Below are 27,917 nucleotides of genomic sequence, written 5' to 3' on the forward strand. Positions count from 1 at the left end.
TGCATCCAATCCGGAGCTTCTACCTTGATACTTTGTATCTCTTGACTTGACTGAGCTGGAGATATATTGAGCTCAGTTTCACTACCTGACAAAGTTAGCAACTCTACTGGCTCCCTTTTGACTTCTATTTCACTTATTGATTGCATCCCTGCACTCTCATTTAAATTAAAGTCATAATTTACTGGTGACAAATTACGTTCTAGTTCAATATTTGAGGGATTAATGGAACCATCCTCATTAAACTCAATTCCTGATCCTGAGGATTCTTGGTCAGAGACCGGTTCCCTTCTGAAATGTACACTACTTTCCATATCTTTTAGTTTGTTAGCAGCAGTTAATAAATATTTTAAAAGTCTTTGACTTAACTTAAATGCTTGATTTCGACGAATGATGTCGTCGCGGTGTACCAGCAATCGTGATGCGACGCGTCGCGACGTATTGAAGGCAGCAGCAGCAGCTGTAGCGTCGAGTACCGCCACAGGAATCGCCTACTGCAATAGCTCCAGGGGGGGGGGCAGCAAGGCACCGTTGACCGCTCGGCGCAGCCGGCAGCTGTCTCGCAGATCAGCGCAGCTCCGCGATGACGCACCGTCTTCCTTTAGTCTCAGCGCCGTCGGCAGCCGCGATCCAGCATCGTCGCCTTCCTCACCATCGTCACTAACCAACGTACAGCGGTAGACACTTATTGTTTATACACTACACCCGCCTTTACTGGTAACACTGTTCCCACACTAGTTCAATTCAGTGTCCTGTTATTGCCTACCGAGTTCGTTAATTTATACCAATCGCTTTCACACATCGAGCACTTTTATTTGCTTTTAATTCAGTTTTCCCGGCCGATAAGCACCATATGTGGGGCGGCGAAGAAGTTGTCGAATGAGTTGTTTGAATGTTCATTTCACGTAACAGACTATTGCCGATGCAACATATGTGGGACGGCGAAGAAGTCGTTGTTTAATGTTGAATGAAAGTTGAACATTGCCACCTTAAATCACGCGAGCCTGGCAACTAATTTGGTGGCCAGTCAGAAAGCGAAGGGAAACTTACTGACCTTAGTTCCCAGTCTGCACGGCCACATTCCTGTACAGCCCAGCTAAACGAAAAATATCCATAGTTCTTCACGAGATTAGGGCTGCTTCAATAAAATTTAAAGTTCCAAACAAGATTTTATTATCTTAAAGGCTCACACAAATTACTCGAAACTTCTGAAAATGCTAAAGACATTAAATATTGTTAATTCAGCCAATCGTTTAATAGTTCAGAGGCGACTTCTACAGCAAGTTCCTCCCGAATAGTTCATTACTCTAACTAACGGTGCTCTATTAATAGTTCGCAATAATGTTAAAAAAAAAAAAAGATTAATGCTCGCCTTAAAAGTGGAGTTAGTCACCACTTGCCACGCGGAATTATACTTCACACGGACGGCACAATAACAGTTTGTTACCGAAGTCTAAACGATCCAGGACGGTGTACAGTCCTTGCGATTTTCAATGTCCATTTACATTGCTAAGTACGCGCATGTCACAGCCCGCTATGACGTCACCCGAGGCAAGGCGCGATCGGACGTTAAGCTCGCGTGGACTAGGCGTTGGTCTAATGCGGAGTGAGCTTCCTACTGCCTCTGCCGCTCTTTTTATATAGCTCCGGCGCGTACCGCCAAGAGAGCATCTGTTCTTTCCGTTCCTATGCAGATGCCTGCAGCCTCCAAATGATCGCTATCTCAGGCACATAATCTTAAATATCACATTTAATAATAGCTTTACAAATTTCTCAATTTTTGTATACATACATCTGAGCAGTACAGAAGCACGTAGAAAATCTCAGCCCGCTAAAATTAAAACTTTACTCTCTAGAATTTTACAATGGAACTAACGGTAGATTGTTACCTCTGAACCATAGCTTTATCAAGACTTGTATCAGCTGTTAATTATGCTACAAGACTAAAACTTGGTGTAGCTTTGTTAATTGTCCTATCTGATCATTGGTCTTAAAGAATTTGTTTTATCATTAAAATTTAAAGTACTTAATCTATAATGCTTATGTACATTTTACTCACAAAAGTAGTTTTTACTAAATTACTAAAAAACTAGAAGAGGTAACTGATTGTGGTATTTCCATTATTATTATTAGGGTGAACTGAAGCATCCTACCAATTTTCAATATTGTAGCTCTATTATTTCGCGCCTCTGATTTTTCCGAAAAATGCGGATTCTGGAGTCAATTTTAGTTTTATGGTTTTGGAAACCAGCACCACTCATTAATGACTTCTTACTGCACCTTCTCACCAAATTTTGGCTTCCTAGCGTCATTATTTAGCGCCTCCTATTTTTCTTTCAAAACGTGAATTTTACGTAAACTACTAATTTTATAACATTAAGATTTGTTACCTGAAACATTATTACATAGAACTATACTTTAACAAAGTTTTACACACAAATCTTAATTTTTACTTTTATGTTAAATGTGGTGCAATACTATATGCAGGCGCGTTACGATGACGTGACGCTACTAGCAGTGAACTAGGGTAAGTCCCGTGCACTCGCTCGCCTCTGTATCTTATACATGATACAGCGCTTGCTTTGCTTCAATACATCTTTCATATTGTGTTGCCACGTACTGCCAGGTACTCCATATCAATGACCTCAGTAGTCATTATACATTGTGAGAGAGCAGAATGGAGTGCTTTGCATAACTCATAGACTTCGAACGTGGTCAGCTGATTGGGTGTCACTTGTGTCATATGTCTGTATGTGAGATTTGCACTCTCCCTAACATTCCTAGATCCACTGTTCCCGATGTGATAGTGAAGTGGAAACGTGAAGGGACACGTACAGCACAAAAGCGTACAGGCTGACCTCGTCTGTTGACTGACACAGACCACCGACAGTTGAAGAGGGTCGTAATGTGTCATAGGCAGACAGCTATCCAGACCATCACACAGGAATTCCAAGCTGCATGAGGATCCACTGCAAGTACTACGACAGTCAGGAACGAGGTGAGAAATCTTGGATTTCATGGTCAAACGGCTGCTGTAAGCCACACATCATGGCGGTAAATGCCAAATGATGCCTCGCTTAGTGTAAGGAGCATAAACGTTGGATGATTGAACAGTGGAAAAATATTGTGTGGAGTGATGAATCATGGTACACAACGTGGTGATCTGATGGCAGGGTGTGGGTATGGCGAATGCCCGGTGACCGTCGTCTGCCAGCATGTGTAGTGCCAACAGTAAAATTTGGAGATGGTGGTGTTATGGTGTGGTCATGTTTTTCATGGAGGGGGCTTGCACCCCTTGTTGTTTTGTGTGGCACTGTCACATCACAGGCTTACACTGATGTTTTAAGCACCTTCTTGCTTCCCACTGTTGAAGAGCAGTTCAGGGATGGTGATTGCATCTTTCAACACAATCGAGGACCAGTGGCAGAGTGGTTACACAACAATAACATCCCTGTAATGGACTGGCCTGCATGGAGTCCTGACCTGAATCCTATAGAATACCTTTGGGATGTTTTGGATTGCCAACTTCATGCCATGTCTCACCGACCAACATCAATACCTCCCCTCAATGCAGCACTCCGTGGAGAATGGGCTGCCGTTCCCCAAGAAACCTTCCAGTACCTAATTGAACGTATGCCTGGGAGAGTGGAAGCTGTCATCAAGGCTAAGGGTGGGCCAACACCATACTGAATTCCAGCATTACCGATGGAGGGCACCATGAACTTGTAAGTCATTTTCAGCCATCTTTTTCAGCCAGGTGTCTGGATACTTTTTGTCATATTGTGTATGACCTGTAGTCAAGTTTGTATCCAGCAAGGACATTGCAGTACAGACAGAGAAATAGGATAATTGGTGTCTCTATACACAGAAATTCAATCCTTTACCACAAATGTATTTCAGTCTTAGACATTTAAAAAGTACAGGATTAAGTTACCTGAAGTTTGTGAAATCTTTAAATTCTGATATTTGCTCAGTCACAGAGCCATTGCCAGTGTCATCGTGGCTAGGGACTATTGAACTTGTATTAGAAGTGGCTGTCTATGTCAGGTGTAGTCTCTCTTCAGCTCCCTTGAGTAGTACTGCCTGATGTGATCGAAGCCTGCCTCTAATTACTCCTGTAAATCCTAGAGAGTTTGCCTTTCAGAGACTAAAATGGCATTTTTGTAAGTCTGTTCTCTGGTCAGTGGTGGAAATGAGTCGTAAGAACTGGGTTGTTCAGTATTGCATCATCAGCAATAGATGATTCTGTTTACTCTTACTTGTTGATGGGCTGTTACATGAAATACTATTGCGAAAAATGCTTCAATTCTGTGTGCATGTTTACTCTTATCAATCACTTGTAACTGATGTACACTTAAATATTTGTTAGACTGCAGAAAATCAAACAATTACTTGCACAAAATGGTAGTGTCTTGAAAAGAGTTTTTTTAAAAAGATGAATGCCAACAAAAGTAAAACAAAGGCAATGGAATTTAGTCAAATTAAATCAGGCGTTACTGAGGGAAGTAGAAAAGGAAATGAGGCACTAAAAGTTTGAGCAGTGAAACTACAGGTGATGGCCAAAATAGAAAAGATACAATGTGCAGGCTGATAATAGCAACAGTTGCTTTTATGAAAAAGAAAATTGTTACATTTACTGGAAATTTAAGTGTTAGGAATTGTAGCCTTGTACAGAAGTGAAATATTGGCGAAAACAGTGCAGACAAAAAGAGGACAGAAGCCTTTGATGTGTGTTGCTAAAGAAGAATGCTGAGGATTAAATGAATAGACCAGAAAATTGGTGAAGAAGTACCAAATCAAATTGAAGAGAAAACAAATTTTTGTCAATACTTGATTAAAAGAATGAATTCGATGTTCGGACACAAACTGAGGCGTTAATATGTAGTTTGTTTGGTAGTGCTGGGAAGTCTGTGGGGATAAAAATTGTACTGGCGGACCAAGGGTTGACAGTAAGCAGGTTGAAATGGGTAACAATTTCAGTAGTTAGCCAGAGATGAAGAGGCTTGCTCAGGACAGACTAGCATGGAGAGCTGCATCAAACAAGGCCTTCATATGGCAGTTCGTATTTTGATTTCCTGTTGTGATCTCATTCCAAAGGTGCCACAATTTATGCTAAAGGAAGTATCTGTCATCAGGGGAAATAGAACAATGGCAAAACAGGCATTTGTTACAGAACAACCAAGAAAGTACTTGGAAGTTCCTTGTGGATCCTTTAGAAATCAGCGACAGCTGTAGATATCAAAATCAATATTAAGTAATATTCTACAGAGGGGATAATAGTGTAACACATACAAACTAATAGCTTAATAATCTTGTAGGAGGCAGCTACTGTCAGAGTTGAGTTCTGAAGCTGAGTAACAAGTTTTTCTGTACACCACAGTTGGTTAGAGCACTGCCTGCGAAAGGCAGGAAGCCCTGTTTGGGTCCTAGTCCAGCAAGCAGTTTAACTTTGCCAGAAAATTCCAAAACATTTCATTCTTCAATTCAGGCTGTGTTTAAGCCATTTCTCTACAATATTCCTTTTTGCAGAAGTGCTAGTGTTGCAACTTGTGTGGAGAGCTCCTGTGAAATTTTTAACATAAGACTTAAATACTGGTAAAGATGATGCTGAGGAGGTGTTGATATCTTAGTCTAGGTCCAGCAAACAATTCTAAACTGACAGTAGTTTTACACAAGACTTGCTGAAGATGATGAGATGAGAATATGTTTAGCATCAGTTGTGCATAAGATTGAGGTCAAAACTTCAAATCTTCCCTTTAGCTGATAGTAAGAACATTCATGTGCATTCAGCTCAGGTGAAAATATAGCCTTATTTATCTGAACAATAATAATCATGGTAATCTTGTTAGCATTTTGCACTTGTCAGTCTTGTACAAATATGTGAATGGGATCATAATTGTTTTATTTGGCAAAGGAAGAATTAGACAAATCAAAGGTTGCAGCTTTTTTCTAATTTGTATAATACCTTGAACAAATTTTTACACCTAAGTGCTAAAAAGCATTGCCTTACATATGTAATGTTCCACAATTGCAGAGGGCACAGAGCATAAATAAATGAGTTTGATTTTTCAGCAAGAAAAACTGGCTCTGTTGCTGGGATAGCAGAACAGAGGTTGGTTCGTTTAAGGAAGGTACTGGAAAAACAGAAAACTCTGTCATCAAGAAAAAATAGCAACATCTCTGCATCTTCTTTGCCAGAAAAACGTAAGTATTTTGGAAACTTTTAAATCTGTATCATATGAGAAACATTACTACGTGTGATGTTTATACATTTGTCATGAAGCAAGCAAGTACACTCTTAAAGCCAACTTCGTATCCATTTGAAATGACAGTCAGAAAATACCAGTTCCAAGTAACAGCTGTCATTTTTCAGTGTTTGATTAACAGTAAATCCAAACAGCAATAAATTGTAGTAATGTGAAAGAATGACCAGTGGTAATCTAGATATCTCACTGCTTTAAATTATGTTAGTCATATTCTATGGATCCCACAGAAATGGGTCTCTGGAGCATGAAAGTAATTTTCCAAACATATAAATTTTACTTAAGTCTCATATAGTGAAATGTCTTGACATTATGAAAGACTATCGCATTACTGTGCCAATAGTAATTATTAAATTTATTGACCCGAGATACTGGAGTTGATCATCATTTGTGTGTGAGAGGTGTGTGTGTGTGTGTGTGTGTGTGTGTGTGTGTGTGTGTGTGTGTGTGTGTGTGTTTACTAACAAAGGCTGTGGCCGAAAGCTATATGTGAGTGTCTTTTACTCGTGCCTGTCCGTAACTTGATGTGTTTTCTTTGCAGTAAGTAACAATCTATCTTTTCCTACACTGTTGATATTCCTACCTGGAATTTTTATTGTGTGATTTAATTATAAAATTTAATTGTACAAGAATTTCTGTGAAGTTATCTTCAGTGGAGTACAGGGAGTTACACAACATAAAGTTGTTTAATTCAGTCTTAAACTCCACCACATTATCTATATGACATTTAGTTGGTTGTTGAATACATTTTTATTCATGTGTCTGACTCCTTTCTGTACTAATGTTATCAGTCTTTGTAGAGGTTTATTTTGATCTTACTGTTATTATGTGAGAAAAGAGATTTTTGTAACGTTCTTCTGCATTCTGTACATTGAGTCCCCATAAGAAAATAATTCTGTAACACATCACTGACTAGAAATATGTAGAATAAGCAAGTTCCTTCATTTTTAAATCAGGTATAGCAGTAATGATGTATAAAGCAAATGTAGCTGAACTGAGGTCCTTTCTTATGTCTGTCCTTTCGTATGTTCTCCACATAAGGTTGTGATCTATCTGCAGTACCAAAAACTTAACACTTTCTTTTTTTGCATTTCGTTGGTCGAGCACTCTTCTTATATAGCTTCCAGAATTCAATGAAAAGTGCTGGATCAAGTGTGCTGAGGTTTGTCAAAATTTAATGATAATCAATTTGACTTGAACAACCAGTTAATGTTTCCAAATATTTTGCTAGCTATCTACACTATAAATTCAACTGATATTCTTTTTATTCCTATACTTTTATCATCTGTTAAAGGAGATAATATGTGCCCATGGATAATATGTTGTTATACGCTGTGGTCACAAATGAAAACAGTAGGAAACAAAAAGTTGTTAACAAACCTTATTCCTGGATGGGCTTCTCATAATAGCTTTTTGTTCAGTGGTTTCATATGATTTGTCTGTAAAAAAAACTTTCAGTACAGGAGAGTAACTTTTTTTTTTTTTTTTTTTTTTTTTTTTTTTTAAAGTAATGTTTTTGAAGAGAATGTGACTTCCAGGATGACAGCTGGAAATTGATTCTGTAACTTTGACTGTTTGTCAAAGGAGATAGCCACTGTGGATTTCTTGAAGCAGTAATGGTTATTATATTACACTTGTAGAGATCAAGAACATGAAGAATTGTGCAAGAGCATTTTGGTATATCCATGTTTACTAATGGACTGTTGTTGCAGCAGAAAGTCAAGTAGGTAAGGTGGTAATGATTCATGCTTGAAAAAGTCAGAGAAAGACTTTTTAAGGAAACATACAATATGGCGACTGCATACACAAATTTTCTACTATGATTTATAGAAATGGGATTTATCGAACACATGAGTAATGATTGAAACCTGAAGTTAAGCAACAGACCACACTGTACTGGTTCCTTAACTGTAGATTACTAAACCCTCATAAAGTTTGCAATTGCAGTAGTGTATAAAACAAGACATTTCATATTTAATTTGGTATGTCACATATCACTGGAGAACTAATAATTGTAATTGACTAATGCATGTCATCTGGCCAAAAGGGGCCCATCGGGACCATCCAGCTGCCGTGTCATTTTCAGATGAGGATGCGGATAGGAGGGGTGTGTGGTCAGCACACTGCTGTCCCAGTTGTTATGATGGTTTTCTTTGACCGTAGTCACTACTATTCGATCTAGTACCTCCTCAGTTGGCATCACGAAGCTGAGTGCACCCTGAAGACTAATGCATAACCTACATTAGTAACAATGTGCAGAATATGCAGATGGTTTGAAAAGTTCTGAGAATGGAATTGAAAAATAGTACTTACATCACTGAAACGTTTCTAATTTCTCAATGTAGTCTCCTTATAGGTTAATGCACTTGATCCAATGATGTTTCAGTGCCTTGATCCCATCTAGAAAATGAGTTTCCTCCAGTCCTGCAAAATAGTTGTTAACTCTGGCTATCAATTCTTCGTTTGAAGTGAATCTTCATCCACCAAGAAAAATGTTCAATTTTGGGAAGAGATGGAAGTCTGATGGAGCCACATCAGGTGAATAATGTGGGTGTGGCAACAATTCATACCGTAGTTCATGTAATTTTGCCATGGCAACGGCACATGTTTTTGATCCAGCATCAAGAGTTGCGGCACCCATCGTGCAGATAATTTTTTCGTTTCTAATTCTTCAGTTAAAATGTGATATACCCTTTCAGACGACATCTGGTAAGTGTGAGCAATTTCACGCACTTTCAATCGGCGATCCTCCATGACCATTTTGTGCGATTTTGCAATAATTTCTGGAGTAGTGACACATCTTAGCTGACCACTGTGCGGATCATCATCTAAGCTCTCCCAACCAAATTTAAATTCATTTGTCTACTTGGCAACAGTTGAATATGAAGGAGCAGAGTTCCCCAGTGTATTCTGGAAATCAGCATGAATGTCCTTTGCTTTCATACCTTTCTTTATGAAGTACTTAATCACAGCTCGAATCTAGATTTTTCCCATCTTCGCAAACCACTACGCGGGCACAACAACAGAGCCAAGTCCCCTCCACAGCTCTCTTCCAAGAGCACTGACGTGGCATGTGTTTACAGGCAACAGTCAAATGAATGTCACATCAGCAACTCGTTATGCTAGTGCTGACCTCTCGTGGTGATTCCGAGGACTTTTCAAACCACCCTCAGATCCAGTATAGCAATGTGGTGGAGTTATGAAACAGTTCTGGGTGCATCCCAAGTGCCACATTTGACTTGTTACATCCATGACACCTTAAGTATTCATTACTTTCTGTTACTTCTGTTAGAGTAGACACTTGGTACGAAGTACAGACCACTAGCGTAGTCCAGCAGTGTGTGTGGTGAAGGTGGAACTTCTTGTTCCCAAATCACTCCTCACCAGGTGACATTTATTGTGCTGACCATTTTTTGCTCTCTACACTCCATTCATTGTTAACAACTAAACTATGACAAATACTGTTTGACATTGATATTATAGTGTTAGAAGAGCTGTATCCTCAATTCTATTATTGAGGAGGAGCAACACAGAGCTGTGGTGATGGTGATAATTGATGAGCAGCAGTTTGTCTCCTCATTGTGTACTTGACATGCTCTACATTATTTGAATCAGTGGATTTTATTGCTCAGTCATTATGGTTGATATCTTCGTTTATGAGAGATTCATCTGTGTGTGCTATGACTTGTATTCCAGACATTGAAGATAAACGTGGACCAACTATTCCTTTAAAAACTCACCCACACGTTTGCAGTGAATCATCTTTGTATCTTAACAGTATTCCTCCATCCATGGTTGAAAGTCTGGATATGTCTGTATGCCCACCCAACTTTAATGAGACTCCTCACATTATAACTCCACTGACAACAAACTTATTTCTTTCTATAATTGTGGAAATTTGACATGCCTTTTATTTTCCTGTATATCCCAGTCATCCATAAAAATTGGTTATTAATTAATTAATTATTTAATTAATTTACCAGATTCTGTGGTACTATACAAGCAGAAGCTACTTGGTCATAGAACGAGTCAGTAGGCCCACATAATACTGATAGAAAATTTATAAACAAAAGGATTAATAAGACGTAAAAAAATTGTGAGATGGTGTACAAATAAATAACACATTACAAAGGAACTACTATCCAGAATAGGAGGATGCCGCAAGGAAAACTTTCAGCTAAGATTTGAATACTTGGAATTTATCAGTCAGATTTTTCAATTCTACTGGAAGCCTTTAGAAGATTGGAATGGCTAAACAAGTCACACCTTTCTGTTCAAATGCTTAAGATAGTATATTTGAGTGCATATTGTTTTTCCATTTTTTGTCTGCAGATTGAATTTTGCAGTTTCTCCTGAATGTGTCAGTATTGTCAATACATATCCAAGCAATGATGGGCTTAGAATTGTGACACACTCAAACAAAGGCCTACATGAAATTTGTGTAGTGACATTGCAGATTAGCTGACCATGCTTTTCTGAGCTAAGGATATTCTAGGCAAGCATGTAGAGTTGCTCCAAAATATAACACCATATGAGATAATAGACTGAAAGTAAGCAAAGTAAACAAACCTTCATGTTTCAGGGTGAGAGACAGTTGGACTATTCTTCTAGTGAAGGCAGCAGCATTCAGTTCCTGCACAAGATTTTAATTGTGATACTTCCAAGAAAGCTATCCATCTTCTCTCAGTCCTAAGAGTTTAAAATGGTCAACTCCACTGACTTTTTAACCACCTAGGGATAACAAAATTTCACTTCTACAAGATTTCCAAGTCAGAAACTCTATGCATTGTGTGTTCTCGCTGTTAATGCACTGATCTGTTCTCTGAAAGTTGCATCCTGATGTCCTTGATTACCCTCTTAGCTGCACTAATTATGTTATACTCGCAAGTCTTATACAGTAACACTTATTACTGTTAGAAAAATGTTTGAGTCATTTGTCGTGCTTAGTGGCATATCATTGATATATACCAAGAAAAGCAATGGCATCACAACATAATCCTGTAACACTTCCTGCTCCCTACTCCTCCCATCTTCTGTGACCCCATTGAGATTCAAAACTATTCCCTGTTTGCAGACACTGGAAGACAACCTTCTACTTCCTATTTTCCAGATACGAAGTGAACTGTTGTTTAGCTTTTTTCCTAATAATTTATGTTCCAACATGTGCAAAAGTATTACATGTTCCATACAATCAAATGCTCTTGTTGAATTAAAATTATTTTGCATGTTGAAGAGGAACCATTTAGGAAGTATACACTTACATAGCCAATCATTGTCCAAGGTTGACAAACACTGCCAGATAATGAACAAAGGAAAATCCAGAATGTAATAATGACAGTGTTATGAAAAAAGATGTTGGGTTGCAGACAGGCACAACAAAAAGATTGAAATCTTACTTCTCCTATCAGGCACAATTGTCAGAGACCGTGGTCATTTATGGATGTGTGAGATGTGGTTGTTTGAATGTGTGTTTTCTACATTACAAGCAGCCTCTGCCCATTTTCTCTTTTTTTCAACAGGAAGTCCCAGGGCTACAAAACCATCGGTCACTGATAGGGAGGCCAACTCTCCCACAAGGAGTAATACTGTTAAACAAGGTGAAAAGTTTTTGTCGACTCAAGGTAATAGCCCCTCACACAAGTCTTTTGGGTGGGATGTAAGCTTTTTCTACAGATACAGTGAAGCAAAATGGGTTCTGTTAATATTTGTTTGAAATTTCAAGAAATATTGTACAATGTGACTCAAGGAAGTCTGTCATTATGAGATTGGAATGTGATTAGTTATAAAATGTTTTCAATGTTCAAAATATTCTTCTGTATTGGAAATCATTATTTATACATGTTATTTTGAATAATAATCCAAATTATTTTTCCATAAATTCTTGCGATCAATTCATGTCTATATTTTTTTTTATTTTTTAATAAATAAGAGACAGAATTGCTGGTTAATACTTACCTTCAGAAGGTGGAAAGTTTACTACTACTGACAGGCCACAAAAGTAAAAGAAGGAATGACAGTATCCCAACAGGTGGGTCCCCCTCATCCTGGGATCTTAGCAACCTTCTTTTCTATTTTAATCTTCTCACCATCCCTGTTACATCCATTGAAGATGGAACTAATAGCTGCAAAATCTAGGATAATGTCATGACTTGTACATATATGGCTGCACTAAACATTTCATCTCCTGAAGGTAAGCACTGGGCAGTAATTCTGTGTCCTTTTTTTTTTTTTATCGAATTTTCCTTTGATACAATTGTTTTATATTTTATACAGTACAAACACAGGAGTGTTTCACAATACTGTAACCAGTTTTGGCCAGCCATTGGTCATTTTCACACTATCAGTAGATCAAAGAAGAGACAAAAAATCATCATAAGATCTATATGTCTTATGATAAAAATAATAAAATTCCAGAATGAGATTTTCACTCTGCAGCAGTGTGTGTGCTGATATGAAATTTCCTGGCAGATTAAAACAGTGTACCAGACCGAGACTCGAACTCCGGATCTTTGCCTATCGCGAGCAAGTGCTCTATCAACTGAGCTACCCAATCATGACCCCGTCCTCACATCTTTACTTCTGCCAGTACCCCATCTCCTACCTTCCAAACTTTACAGAAGCTCCGCTGCGAAACTTGCAGAACTAGCATTCCTGAAAGAAAGGATAATGCGGAGACATGGCTTAGCCACAGCCATGGGGATGTTTCCAAAATGAGATTTTCACTCTGCAGCAGAGTATGCGCTGATAAGAAACTTCCTGGCAAATTAAAACTGTGTGCTGGACCGAGACTCGACCTCGGGACCTTTGCCTTTCGCGGGCAAGTGTTCTACCACCTGAGCTGCCCAAGCATGACTCAAGCCCTGTCCTCACAGCTTTACTACTGCCAGTACCTTGTCTCCTACCTTCCAAACTTTACAGAAGCTCTCCTGCAGAAGTTTGGAAGGTAGGAGATGAGGTACTGGCAGAAGTAAAGCTGTGAGGACGGGACGTGAGTCGTGCTTGAGTAGCTCAGTTGGTAGAGCACTTGCCCGCGAAAGGCAAAGGCCCCAAGTTTGAGTCCTGGTCTGGCACACAGATTTAATCTGCCAGGAAGTTTCATATCAGCGCACACTCCGCTGCAGAGTGAAAATCTCATTCTGGAAACATCCCCAAAGCTGTGGCTAAGCCATGTCTCCGCAATATCCTTTCTTTCAGGAGTGCTAGTTCTACAAGGTTTCGCAGGAGAGCTTCTGTAAAGTTTGGAAGGTAGGAGACGAGGTACTGGCAGAAGCAAAGCTGTGAGGACGGGCCGTGAATCGTGCTTGGGTAGCTCAGTTGGTAGAGCAATTGCCCGCGAAAGGCAAAGGTCCCGAATTTGAGTCTCGGTCTGGCACACAGTTTTAATCTGCCAGGAAGTTTTAATACTGAAATTGTACCTGAAAGCATATGGTGCAAACGATGATCATGCAACATTTCTGTTGTCAACTATGCTAAAGACAGCGGTAGGCAAAGGTCAAGTTTTTGTAGGAGTGAAATCCTCTCTTTGTGTATTCATACGCACGTATATTCATGAAAAAAATAACTATCTCGGAAGATTTTTTAACTACATTCAGTAGAGTAATGTGACATGATTTTTTAAAAATTTTTAAATTTCAGTGTTTATAAAAAGGGGGAAGGAAGGATGGTGGAACGGGAGGAGTGATTTTTAGTAAATGTTTATGTAGGTACGTTAAACCAAGAGCAGTGGAGTTTTTATCTAATGTTGTTTTAAATAGTGATGAAGAGCTTTAGAAGGAACAGCAATAAAATTTCAGAGAAAAGCTAGGTAGTGGTACTGCCCAAAAATCTATAGCAAAAATTAAAGTGACTTGTGAAATAGCCAAACGGTATAAATGTAAACTGTTTTCAGTATTCGTCCGAGGTAAAAAGTATTACAAGCACCATGCATATTATCACAATAAAAAATTTTCCAAATAAGATAATGCAGAAATTGAGTATGGGACTATGAGGAAAAACTTTTAGATTCAAAAGCTGACAAAGGAAGTTGAGCTTTGAGCCATGATGAAAAATAATTTAAAAATCAGACTTTTTTGCAACAAAATATCATCACTGAAGTTAACTCAACTAAGAAATTCCCCAAAGAACTGAATAAGAAAACTGACAGCTGAAATTTTCCGTTTACTGAAAAGGATGAACGTTAGTAAAAGTAAACAATGCACATACTCTAACGATGTGCTCACAAATAAAATTACACTAAGTGAATAAATACATTTGAACTTTCATTAATGATATTGACTGTTCTATATACAAAATTAACTAAGAAATAGACAAAATTTTAAAGGAAAGCTTTGTGTTTGGTAGCTCTTACAGAATTAAAATTAGTGTTCACCTTCGCACATAAAGTGAAAGACATTTCAGTCTTACGATAGGGTAATTTCGGATCCATTGGCCTTGTGAACCTTTATCTTTAAATTTTCAAAAAATATCAAATCATGTCATATTACGCTAATGAATGTAATTACAAATCATGTCAACATAACTATTCCTTTTGTAAATATAGATAAGTATGAATAAACAAAGAGAGGGTCTCACTCCACCTATTACCCTCTATCTGCTGTTGCCTTTAGTATTGTTGACAATTTAATGTGAACATTATATCACCACTTACAGCCTGTGTCATAAAGTATAGTCTTGCTGTTTTTTTATCTTTAGGGAGACAGATTCTTAGCTGACTTTATTTTATTTGTTTTTTAGTAAGGATCATCTGCTAGTGATTGCCATTTGTCATCTTCATACAATGCAAGTAAACAGCTCGAATATACGCATGCAATGAGTGTGTAAGGATTTTTTTTTATTTTTATTTTTTTACTCACATAGCTGAGGGTATTAAGGCACTGCTTCTGGGATTCGGGGAAGCGTGTATGCCCCAGATCTGTTCAGTGGATTAATAATGAGGGTCGGTGGCCAGCCAGCCTGATTGTGCTTTTTAGGTGATTTCCCACATCCAACTAGGTAAATACTGATCTGGTTCCCACATTCCCCCTCAGTATATGATGGGCAAATCTTTACAAAATGATCTCTCACCTGAACACTTGCTTTACTCTAGACTCATACAGATGGGGACAGGTGGTGTCAGGAAGGGCACTCAACCACTTGCTGTCATTAATATGCCAAAACGCATAAACAATGCCGATCCCAAAGATAAATGGGAAAAAACTAGGATGAAGAGGAAGAAAAAGAAGAAGTAGAGAATGTAAGGATATTATTACAAGGATGGGATGGTGGTTGGCCATGGCCTTGCTGCCAGAACCTGAAAAGATTCGGGAAAACCTAAATCAAGATGACTGGAGAGAGTAAACACTCATTATCCTGAATATGCGGTCAGCATCTTAACAAATACTCTGCCTCATTCAGTTGGTCCCTACTGTACAAAAGCTCTTTTGTTCATACACAAATTCCGCAAGTTAATTTGCAATATAAAAAAATAGTTTTGTACTCTGTATAGATTCTATAATGATTTTTGTCTCCTCTTTTTGTCTATTGACAGTCCAAAGATAACCCGCTGGTTGGCCGAAATCAGTTGTGGTACTGTGAAATGCTCATGTGATTATGTTACGCAAAGAAAATCAATCACTTTATCCTTTACGACAGGATGTCAGTTTTTCCAAATTCATTTCTAAATTATGCCTTCAAACACTGTGATACACCATGAATGATCACCTGCTTATTATAAGTGAGTGCAGTATTTGTTGTTTTCATTCCCACACATATTAATTCTCTATACATTATATTAATCTCATAGACCTCATTTTTTTTTTTTAAACAGGAAATGCCAGGGCCACAAATACTGTTCCTGATAGGAAAGTCATCTCTCCCACAGACAGTATTACTACGAAATGGCGTGAACAATTTTCACCTCCTCAAGGTAATAAGCCCCTAAAATGTTCCTGTCAATATACTGTTAGATTTCTCCCAGAAATGATGTTGCTATCAATTTTGCACTTTTGGCCTGCTTTCTGTGCCTAGTATTATGTGAGTTCTACTTCTTATTATGTTTGCTCAAACTCTAATGCCTTATAGAGAATACTTCAGCTGTTGATTACTAGGGCTTTAATAGTTTCAAATGTGGGGATGTTTCTTTATTTTGTATAGTAATACTTCAGGTTTCCTACAGCTATCATTATCTGGACTGGATGGAGAGCTGCCTAGTGTGAAATGCAGCAAGAAATCAGTGCCTGCTTATTTTAGGACCAGAAAAGTTTGATGTAAAGATTAGAGGAGGACAGAATAACAATACCTTATCCAGAATCAACCATGAGAAGGTCTATTATTGTGATTAAACATTAGGTGAAAATGCTGAAAAATAGTGCACTTAATGGTATGCTTTTGGGTGGAGCCATGGCAGTGCTTACAATTCACAATACCCGAGGAGAAGACCAGTTCAGCCCTTTAAATACTGTGCACAAAAATGGAATCAACAACTTGGCTGAACACGCAAAAACATGCCATTAATCAGACGTGCTGAGAAAACCTGAGAGAACACAACTACGCAGTTATCATTGTTAGCTTACAATGGAAGTTTAATTTAGTGCAAAAAAAAAAAAAAAAAAAAAAAAAAAAAAAAAAAAAAAAAAAAAAAAAAAAAATATTACTGTGAAATGAGCTTCACCAAATTACCACTTTTGATTGTGAAACAGCCTCTCTGTAGGTTTGGGGTTGGATCATGTTTAAGTGTTGCCTTTTAAAATTTTAAATCCCCTCATTTGATGGTGCTGTTGAGGTTGGATATTGCTATTGTTTTGAGAATTAAAAAAAAAAAAAATTGGTGATTTTTAGTGACTTTTGTAAAGGCTTAATTCAAGTAAAATGTCCCAGATCATTTTGTTCAACTTTTGGTAACTACTCACCTCCCAGGAATACTGTCTACAATTTTTTTGTGGAATTTCATCACGATTGTGTATTCTTTGGTGATGAATTTCCTGAAGGTTGACCAAAATTAGTTGTTGTTCGAAAAACATTGATGATGTGTGCAGCGTGATTGAAAAGAGCCTATACACGAGAACTGCAAGTCAGAGGCAGAGGCAGACTGTGAAGTTCTGCATTTTCAGTTGTTTCCAATCTCCACTTAAACCATTGAGGAAGAATACTAATGAGTGCATTTATTCTTCCCCTGATTATTCCCTTGTTGATTGTTTCCTAAATAATAATCAGAATTTTAATACGTGTTATTAGAGGTCATTTAAAATCTCTTTAGAGTCTTTTTTTGTGAACCACTTGGTATTCCCAAAATGGCTTCTATGACTAAGCCTACAAGGTATTGAATCAAGAATGCAAGATGAAAAGGTTATCTTAGGAATATGTTGCTCAGTTTTGTTCTGACTGTTGGTAGCTCAAGGTGAAGAATGCACATGATAAAATGTATCAATTCTCAGGTGTAATTTGAATCAGTAACTCAACCATCTACCACTTCAGAAGATGATTGTGTTATCACTAAGTTAATGAAATGTGATATTAAACACCAACATAGTTCAGATTGTGAAAGGTGAGGGTAGCTGTTTGTTTGTGGAACAACCTTCCTAGACACATTGTTATATCTTAAGTGAAAATTATTCAGAATATTTCGTGGAGATGATAAAATAAGAATCAAGTAAATACACTGACAGAAAAAAATCACAACACCAAAAAATAATTATGTAGAGTAATGAAATTTCTGAAATACATTTGTATGGGTAACGTATTAAAGTGATTAACATTTCAAGATCATAGGTTAATGTAAGTACAAGATCAGCCTTTGAAAATGGTGAACTAGTGGTACAGTAATAACCGGTGTAACTGCCAGAATGTTGAATGCAAATAAGCAAACATGCATGCATTGTGTTGTACAGCTGCTGGGTGTCAGTTTGTGGGATGGAGTTCCATGCCTGTTGTACTTGGTTAGTCAATACAGGAACAATTAATGCCATTCGTGGATGATGCAAGAATTGTCATGTGAAGGTATCCTGTATGTGCTCGATTGGAGACGGATTTGATGATTGGGCAGGCCAAGCCAACATATCATCACACTACAGAACATCTTGGATTACAACAGCGTCATATGGGTGAGCATTTTTGTGTTGTAAAATACTCCCTGAAATGGTTTTCATGAATGGCAGCACAAAAGGTGGAGTCACCAGAGTGACTTACGAGTTTGCAGTCAGAGTGCCTGAAATAACCATGAGAGTACTTCTGCTGTCATCCAAAATTGCACCCCAGGCTATAACTCCAGGTGGAGATCTAGTGTGTCTAGCCTCCTAATCAACAGACCTCCACCGTGCCCTCTAACGAGCTCTCACTTGACACCATGGAAGTCACAAAAGGTGGTGGTTTGGGGTCAGTGGAACGCACACTTCATGGCATCTGGCTTGGAGCTATCCTTGAAGTAACTGATTTGTAATAGTTCATTGTGTCACTGTGGTGTCAACTGATGCTCAGATTGCTGCTGCAGATGCAATACGATGCATGGGAGTCATACATCATACATAGTGTCTTCACTGTCGGTAGTGTCATGTGTCCACCTGGAACCTGGTCTTGTTGCAACTATAAATTCTCATAATCACCATTGACAGCAATCATGTACAGTGGCTACATTCGTGCCAAGTCTTTCTGCGTATCACAGAAAGATCATCCAGCTTGTTGTAGCCTTATTGCATGACTCATTCAAACTGAGTGTGGTGTTGATGGTGGTGTTTGTGTCACCTTGAAGGTATTTTTGACTAGCATCAACTCACTAAATCCAATCTCAAAGGTAACTAAACTCATATTGCTACAGTGTGTATTAATAGTAATCTTGATTTGCATCCCCATAGTGGTGCTACCGGAGCCACTCATATGTGACTGGCACAAAATTTGAATAGACACCATATTTCAGATGTAGAAACATGCCTACCAACTTTTTTATTTAGCACAACTCCTTCTTGATGTTGCAATTTTTTCCTGTCAGTGTATGTCTGGATGATTCAGTGTTATACCTGAAAATTGAAGAAACGCCAGAATCAACAAACATTTCCTGCAATGTCATGAAGTCTTTACACTGTAAATTAAATGCAGGAGGCTTGTTTGGCTGGTTCTCCCTGGAGCAGCTATTGTACTTATTTTCTGTCTTAGCATAGTAAAAACTGGTAAGACTATTCATCAGATGCACGAACACCATGTGTGATAACCAGAAAGCAGGCTTCAAAATGCCATTAAAAATTAGCCAAAATAATGTGTGCAGTTTTAAGTTTGACTTCAGGTTCTACATACAATTAAATGGGACATAGTTGTCATGAGAACATGTAAAAAGAGACACAAAATGCTTGCAGTAATTTCAAAAACATATCACTCTGAAGCCTAATGTCCTTAACTTGGTTGTTCCTATGTCTACTACATTGTCCATCAGATTGGTGTTACGAGATCAATCTTGGTTTGATCTCGAATTGTTCAGATTCACTCAGTTCTGTTGGCCATTCTGAGTATGATTATAAAGCTACTGCAATCATAGGCATATCAGCAATCTGACAGCCCTGTTTGTAACTGGACTGCTTAACCTAGAATTTAGAACACATCACTATGGGAGGGAATGAGTGCTCACACAGGATATGATAAAAATACATTCTATGAAATACAAGTGTTTGTCCTTCAAAACTAAGCCCTCCCACTTACTTTCATCGAAACTACAGCTGATACAGAAAGCCCAATAACATGGTTAAGAAAGCAAGTTTCAGTTACATACTGTGACTTTTCCGTATAGTCATAACGTTTTCGTATGCACTTTTGTCAACATGAACAGGAGCCTGCATACCACAGGAGCCTGCATACCATATTCATAAAATGAGAATCAGCTGATGTTAACCACTGTCTTACTGTTTTGATGATAGCACCAGAGTGTGAAAGCTGTTGGGCATGTAATTCATCTTTCATTTACCCAAAGAGTGAGTGTGAAGATTCTACCAAACTGTATGATGGATGTGGTAGGACAGTACTGTCAAATTTTGCAATGAGTTCCATAACCAAAAAGCTGTTGTGCAATTGACATTATTGTGTTGCAAGCAGATGTTTTCCTTCTTCTACAGCCTGTGTATGGGAACTCGGGCTAAGTTCTGAATCCACACAGTCCGTTGAGACAATTCAAACCTCATAGAAGACTGTATAATGCAATCCATGCTGCTACATGGATGTAAAACATGGAATGCTCAGAAACTGTTGTACAAACATTTGTTCTTATCTGAAGGGTAGATTTTAGGGGAAAACTGTGGTCTGGCACACAGTGATGGATCCAGCATAAATATGAACTTGAGGAATTTTATATAGAACCATAGTGAATCTAATGAGGAGTAAACAGTTTGGATGGGCAGGTTATGTTGTTGCCATGAATGCCTTGTGTTGGCCCTTGAAGCTTCTATATTTTGTCTCACAAGGGGAAATCACCTTTCTCGGCAAGAAAAAGATGGGATGATGAAATCTGGGGAGATATGAAATATGTTATTTTGAGAGTTGATTGATGAGAAAAAGTAGCTACAGTAACCAGTGGAGAAGAAATCTTGCAATAGTGTCTGGTTCCCTGATCAATTTTTGTGTCAACTAGTTGGTTAATTGGTTTATTAAAGCACCTGCTCCTATCACCATACTTTGATGTATTTGTAAAAATTCAGAAATGCTACTAGTATGTAATGTAAGTCTAAACAGGGACGTAGTTCATTTTGAGGTCAAAAGTGCTTAATATAGTATCAGTTAGTGGCAGTAGCCACTGAGTTTTTCCCCATTCCATATCAAGCAACTTCAAAAATAAGCCATTCAGGATAAAATCTAGTTGAATACCTGTCACTTATGAGCAGTTGAATGTCTTTGAAGCCCCAATAATGTAAGTTGAAACCAGGTGATGATGTGCATTTCCTTTCAATGTATACTATATCTCATTCACTAAATTAAAATCTTAGATGTTTTCTACAGTAAATTAAACAGCAACAGTACTAATGCATATACAGGTGCTGATGTAAAAGTAGCAGCTGATGCTGTAAAACTTAATTGATTGTTGCCATGAGGAGGATTGGCTTGGTGGGAAAAAGTAGTCAACCATTGTCCAGCATTGGCTGTACATTCTGTTGTGAAAATATTCTAGGATGTAACTTCTATTACCGATATGTCAAAAAATGTAATAAATTGTGATTTTGATTGCTGGAGACATCATTTTTAGCAGACAGGTGAAGTATAATATAACAAACGTATGGAATGAATGGCCTGGAACAATGGACTTTGTATTAACATTACATGCTAAAATACCATTAGAAAACTAGCACATGTAACAGAAGATAGCTTAAGTGCAAGAGAACATTTCCTTGCACAGTGTACAGTCATGCCATGTATGTTACTATTTCTGGGGTTGTCATAATGGAGGGACCAAAGAACACAGCTGTTCTTTCTGAATACATATCGGATATCACTTCTACACTGATACAAGAATTTTGCAAGATCTCTTGCTTCCAAACATATCACTTGCCTGCTGCTCTCTCTCTGGCTGTTTAGAACCGGCTGACATTCCCTTTCATTCCTGCCATGTGTCACGGTGATCGTCTGCAACATTGCAGAAAGAAACAAATGAGTACGCCACTGGCCCATATTTAGATGTATACTTTCTACTGCAGAAATGAATACTATTGTTGAGCATTTGTCTTCTTTTAAAGCCATTTCAATTCTAACTAGAAAGGGGTTCAGGCAAACTGCAGTTTAAATGTGGTATATGTTCATAAAAGGCCGAAGTACATGGTGTAGATTCCCTTGGTTGGCAATACAATAAAATTTGTTGCTCACTCATCTCTTCCCTCTCTGCAATCATTTTCGCTCTCAACCAAGCTGGTGCCACTGTTCCCCTTCCAAACCTTCAGCTGTGCTGGGCTTGAGCAATTGTGAAAAACAGACTGCAATATCTTCTAGTGTGCTGGTTATCTGGAACTCCGCCAACTAGTACATCAATAAAAGATTGCAATTATGATTCAGTCCCATTCTTGAACTTTCGCTCATCCTGCTACCTAGCGACGTCTGTTGGTACTATCTCCATGACAGATCTTGCCGCTGTAATTTATTCTTGTGATAATAATTACAGTCAGTTTAATACAATTTACTTCTTTTGTTAGACATTTCATCCTGGATTAATTTTACTTCTTGTTTCAACTAATTGTCACAATCATGTTCTAAACTTGATTACAAGCTGGTAACGTTCCTACCCATTATTGTAACACACGGATAGTGACTGAATTTCTCATTTGCAATCCACTTAGTAAATCATTACAGTCTCTCATACCCAAATAAAATATTGGTCTGGGTTCTGAATCAACTAATGTTTTTTGAAGGTCAGTGGTTCCATTTTTGAATGTTCCCTATACTTAAAAAGTGACATTAATGTTTGTGTAAAGCTGTCCACACATGTTTGAAAACATTTACTGCAAACTTATTCAAATACAGGAAAGATTTGTAAGATGATACAGTTTAATGCTATTTCCTCCTGTGTTTCCTAGAATCGCCAAATTACAATCAGAACAATAGACTTGTAGTGGCTAGCTCATAATATCTCAAGTATCTCTTAGACCAGCGCTGTGTGAAACAATGTCAAACATTGATACTGAATTGAGTGCTTTGGCATATTGGGAAATCTCAAGCCTGTTGGAAAACAAGCATTGTTTGCCAAGCCGTGCCTTTCCAAATTCGTCAAAATAAATATGCCCATGACCTCTACAGCTACAGCTTCATCTCATGTAAGATGACCCCTATAAATGTAAGACTATTCTTAAATACTCTAGTAAGCAATGTAAAGATGTTGACCTGAACAGCAATAGTTTAATCTCTGAGTATAAGACGACCTTGTATTTTTTAATGATGAATTTGGGGAAAACCCTCATCTTACAATTAGGGAAATATGGTATTATACTATGGGAGACTTTTGCTTGGGTTGCCATGGTGTCTGTTATAATTGAAGCATGCTGATAGCAAGGACTACATGAACATTATCGTGGACCTTCATTCTTGATGTCTTCCCTGACAGCAATGGCATCTGTCACCAGAATAACTGTCCATGTCACAAGGCAAAGATTGTACCACAGTAGTTTCAAGAGCATGATAGTTAAGTCACATTGATGTCTTGGCCACCAAATTCACTTGATCTGAACCCAATGGAACACATATGAGACTCTACTAGGTGACAGCTCCTTGCCCACACAATACCATCCAATAAGTTAGGTAAATACATGACTGTGCATAGGCATATGGTGCCACTTAACTATCAAGGCCTTGATGATTTCATGCAATGGAGAATCATTACCATTTTTCATTTCAAATGTGGAACATGCTGTTATGTAAGTAGTCATAATGTTTTGGCATTGGCTCATCAGTGTAGCTGCTAAATGGCCTGTCATATGTAATGCTTTTATTTTTCTCCATGTGCTAACTGTTTGCCACGATTTCCCAAATTCTTTATCCCTTCAATCAAATTCAAAATACACCATTTCTAGTTCACCCTGAAGGGCATAAATCTTCTCCATTCTCATGACTCTTTTTACCTTGCATGCAGAATGGGAAAGCTTTCGAGTCTTTTCACAACAGTCACCTCGGTGTAATATCAAACGACAACACTCACACAGAGATTAATGTGCGACACACTAACAAAGTCAATGAAGTACTGAAGGAAAAAAAGGTTAATATAATAAAACAATAAGAATCATGTACAACATGAGGTAGGAAAACAAATAACACAAATGAGGCAATCTCTTTAAGTTTGTAATGAGCTGATAATATACAGCACCCATATTGAAAACAGTTTCAATAATTCTAGTAAAGGTTTAACTTAATCATAGCTAACACTTGGTTTAAGAATCATGAAAGAAGGTTGTATACGTGGAAGAACCCTGGAGATACTAAAAGGTATCAGATAGATTATATAATGGTAAGACAGAGATTTAGGAACCAGGTTTTAAGTTGTAAGACATTTCCAGGGGCAGATGTGGACTCTGACCACAATCTATTGGTTATGACCTGTAGATTAAAACTGAAGAAACTGCAAAAATGTGGGAAATTAAGGAGATGGGACCTGGATAAACTGAAAGAACCAGAGGTTGTAGAGAGTTTCAGAGAGAGCATAAGGGAACAATTGACAGGAATAGGGGAAAGAAATACAGTAGAAGAAGAATGGGTAGCTCTGAGGGATGTAGTAGTGAAGGCAGCAGAGGATAAAGTAGGTACAAAGACGAGGGCTGCTAGAAATCCTTGGGTAACAGAAGAAATATTGAATTTAATTGATGAAAGGAGAAAATATAAAAATGCAGTAAATGAAGCAGGCAAAAAGGAATACAAACGTCTCAAAAATGAGATCGACAGGAAGTGCAAAATGGCTAAACAGGGATGGCTAGAGGACAAATGTAAGGATGTAGAAGCTTATCTCACTAGGGGTAAGATAGATACTGCCTACAGGAAAATTAAAGAGACCTTTGGAGAGAAGAGAACCACGTGTATGAATATCAAGAGCTCAGATGGCAGCCCAGTTCTAAGCAAAGAAGGGAAGGCAGAAAGGTGGAAGGAGTATATAGAAGGTTTATACAAGGGCGATGTACTTGAGGACAATATTATGGAAATAGAAGAGGATGTAGATGAAGACGAAATGGGAGATACGATACTGCGTGAAGAGTTTGACAGAGCACTGAAAGACCTGAGTCGAAACAAGGCCCCCGGAGTAGACAACATTCCATTAGAACTACTGACGGCCTTGGGAGAGCCAGTCATGACAAAACTCTACCAGCTGGTGAGCAAGATGTATGAGACAGGCGAAATACCCTCAGACTTCAAGAAGAATATAATAATTCCAATCCCAAAGAAAGCAGGTGCTGACAGATGTGAAAATTACCGAACTATCAGTTTAATAAGCCACGGCTGCAAAATACTAACGCGAATTCTTTACAGACGAATGGAAAAACTGGTAGATGCAGACCTCGGGGAGGATCAGTTTGGATTCCGTCGAAATGTTGGAACACGTGAGGCAATACTGACCTTACGACTTATCTTACAAGAAAGATTAAGAAAAGGCAAACCTACGTTTCTAGCATTTGTAGACTTAGAGAAAGCTTTTGACAATGTTGATTGGAATACTCTTTTTCAAATTCTAAAGGTGGCAGGGGTAAAATACAGGGAGCGAAAGGCTATTTATAATTTGTACAGAAACCAGATGGCAGTAATAAGAGTCGAGGGGCATGAAAGGGAAGCAGTGGTTGGGAAAGGAGTGAGACAGGGTTGTAGCCTCTCCCCGATGTTATTCAATCTGTATATTGAGCAAGCAGTAAAGGAAACAAAAGAAAAATTTGGAGTAGGTATTAAAATTCATGGAGACGAATTAAAAACTTTGAGGTTCGCCGATGACATTGTAATTCTGTCAGAGACGGCAAAGGACTTGGAAGTGCAGTTGACCGAAATTTACAGTGTCTTGAAAGGAGGATATAAGATGAACATTAACAAAAGCAAAACGAGGATAATGGAATGTAGTCAAATTAAATCGGGTGATGCTGAGGGAATTAGATTAGGAAATGAGACACTTAAAGTAGTAAAGGAGTTTTGCTATTTAGGAAGTAAAATAACTGATGATGGTCGAAGTAGAGAGGATATAAGATGTAGACTGGCAATGGCAAGGAAGGCGTTTCTGAAGAAGAGAAATTTGCTAACATCGAATATAGATTTATGTATCAGGAAGTCGTTTCTGAAAGTATTTGTTTGGAGTGTAGCCATGTATGGAAGTGAAACATGGACGATAACTAGTTTGGACAAGAAGAGAATAGAAGCTTTCGAAATGTGGTGCTACAGAAGAATACTGAAGATAAGGTGGATAGATCACGTAACTAATGAGGAGGTATTGAATAGGATTGGGGAGAAGAGAAGTTTGTGGCACAACTTGACTAGAAGAAGGGATCGGTTGGTAGGACATGTTTTGAGACACCAAGGGATCATAAATTTAGCATTGGAGGGCAGCGTGGAGGGTAAAAATCGTAGAGGGAGACCGAGAGATGAATACGTTAAGCAGATTCAGAAGGATGTAGGATGCAGTAGGTACTGGGAGATGAAGCAGCTTGCACAGGATAGAGTAGCATGGAGAGCTGCATCAAACCAGTCTCAGGACTGAAGACAACAACAACAACAACAGTAAAGGTTTGAATGATTTATTAGTGAATAGAAGGGCATTCCAGAACAACACTACTAATCTTCAACTACATCACCAAAGTAAGTTATTTGTATTATTATCCCCCTTAACAATAGATTTTCTAATGGCTACCAAGAAACGAATAGTGAAGTCATCAAACTTTGCTAACTTGAAATTTTTATACAGCAAGTTACTTACCGAGTGAATCCCTTTACAACTGTAATTTCCTAGAGATGTAAGTATGCTGCTATAAAGCAGTTTCATAAGAATGAGTAAAATATTAGTAAATAGCTGCCAACTATTTTTACTGTTGCTACCAGCAAACAAAACTCAGCAAGTCATATACGATATAATTTATGAAAACTTAACACAGACAAACAATCTAAGTGACATATTGTTTATATTTAAAAATGATTGTCACTTGAAAAGGCTATATATCTTAATTGGTGGCACAGTAGTCAACAAATCAGATATTTTTGCAAGCAGGAATAATTTTAAAACTAGCTACTGCTATTGATTTGTGAACCATGACAACTGCATGTAAAAAGGTCAAACATTATGGATTTAAAAGGAATGTTATAAAATTATAGGATATAGTGCCTTGCTATGGCTTACGTTTAAGAGGCAAATTCTCAGTACTGTCAATAGATACTACAAGTACAAGAAACTGACCTAGTTCACCAAGGTTAAAAAGTAAGGGTGGGTCACTCAGAACTCAAGAGAGACAGACTCACCTATTGTGAGGATGATACCACACCCTTAATCTTCTTTTCTCCTCATACTCACAATACAAAGATCTCTCTCATACTGGAGTCTAAGTGACTTGTCCTTCTTTTATAACCTTTTTCAATGTGTCTTTCTTCCTTCCACAAAGGAGGCATAATGGCTACACAGCTAGTTTATTATGTGTGTTTATTGGCAGCAATCAGAAATATGCCTTCAGAAGGTAAGTTCTGCCTTGCCATTCAGTCTCAGTTTTAAACATGGCTGACACAGCAGGTTGATTGTCTTCATCTCATCTACGTCACACAAAGTACCATGCATCACTTCCATGTCCATCACATAGTAGTAAGCACACTTAATTTAAAGCAGTTAGATATAATGAGCAATTTCTGAGAAAAAAAAGAAAAAAAAATCTGGTCAGTGGGCAGCTGCAGCAGTATCTAAAGCCCGTCTACTACTAACACGACAATAAAGTTGCCTGCTTTCAGAATTCTATGTCTGATCATCTACACAAGTTGGCATGACTGTACACTGTGCAAGGAAATGTTCTCTTGCACTTAAGCTATCTTCTGTTACATGTGCTAGTTTTCTAATGGTATTTTAGCATGTAATGTTAATACAAAGTCCATTGTTCCAGGCCATTCATTCCATACGTTTGTTATATTATACTTCACCTGTCTGCTAAAAATGATGTCTCAAGCAATCAAAATCACAATTTATTACATTTTTTGACATATTGATAATAGAAGTTACATCCTAGAATATTTTCA

At 38.0% G+C, this 27,917-nt stretch overlaps 1 protein-coding gene across 8 annotated transcripts in view; it reads left to right on the forward strand.

Annotated features, from left to right (window-relative positions):
• LOC126267949 (transcriptional protein SWT1) overlaps positions 1-27,917 on the forward strand; it is a 275,635-nt gene that overhangs the window by 62,370 nt on the left and 185,348 nt on the right. For 6 of the 8 annotated variants that reach the window (XR_007549053.1, XM_049973281.1, XM_049973275.1 and 3 more), the window contains 3 exons: positions 6,070-6,201; positions 11,780-11,881; positions 16,066-16,164. Coding sequence is in view for 7 of the 8 variants with exons in the window: in XM_049973281.1 (XP_049829238.1) it covers positions 6,070-6,201; positions 11,780-11,881; positions 16,066-16,164 (333 nt within the window). In the remaining variant the exon portion in view is untranslated. The remainder of the gene's footprint in view (positions 1-6,069; positions 6,202-11,779; positions 11,882-16,065; positions 16,165-27,917) is intronic. The other 2 variants (XM_049973277.1, XM_049973279.1) reach the window with 1 other exon arrangement.

The sequence above is a fragment of the Schistocerca gregaria genome, chromosome 4 (genome assembly GCF_023897955.1).
Source record: "Schistocerca gregaria isolate iqSchGreg1 chromosome 4, iqSchGreg1.2, whole genome shotgun sequence".
Taxonomy (NCBI): Eukaryota; Metazoa; Arthropoda; class Insecta; order Orthoptera; family Acrididae; genus Schistocerca; species Schistocerca gregaria.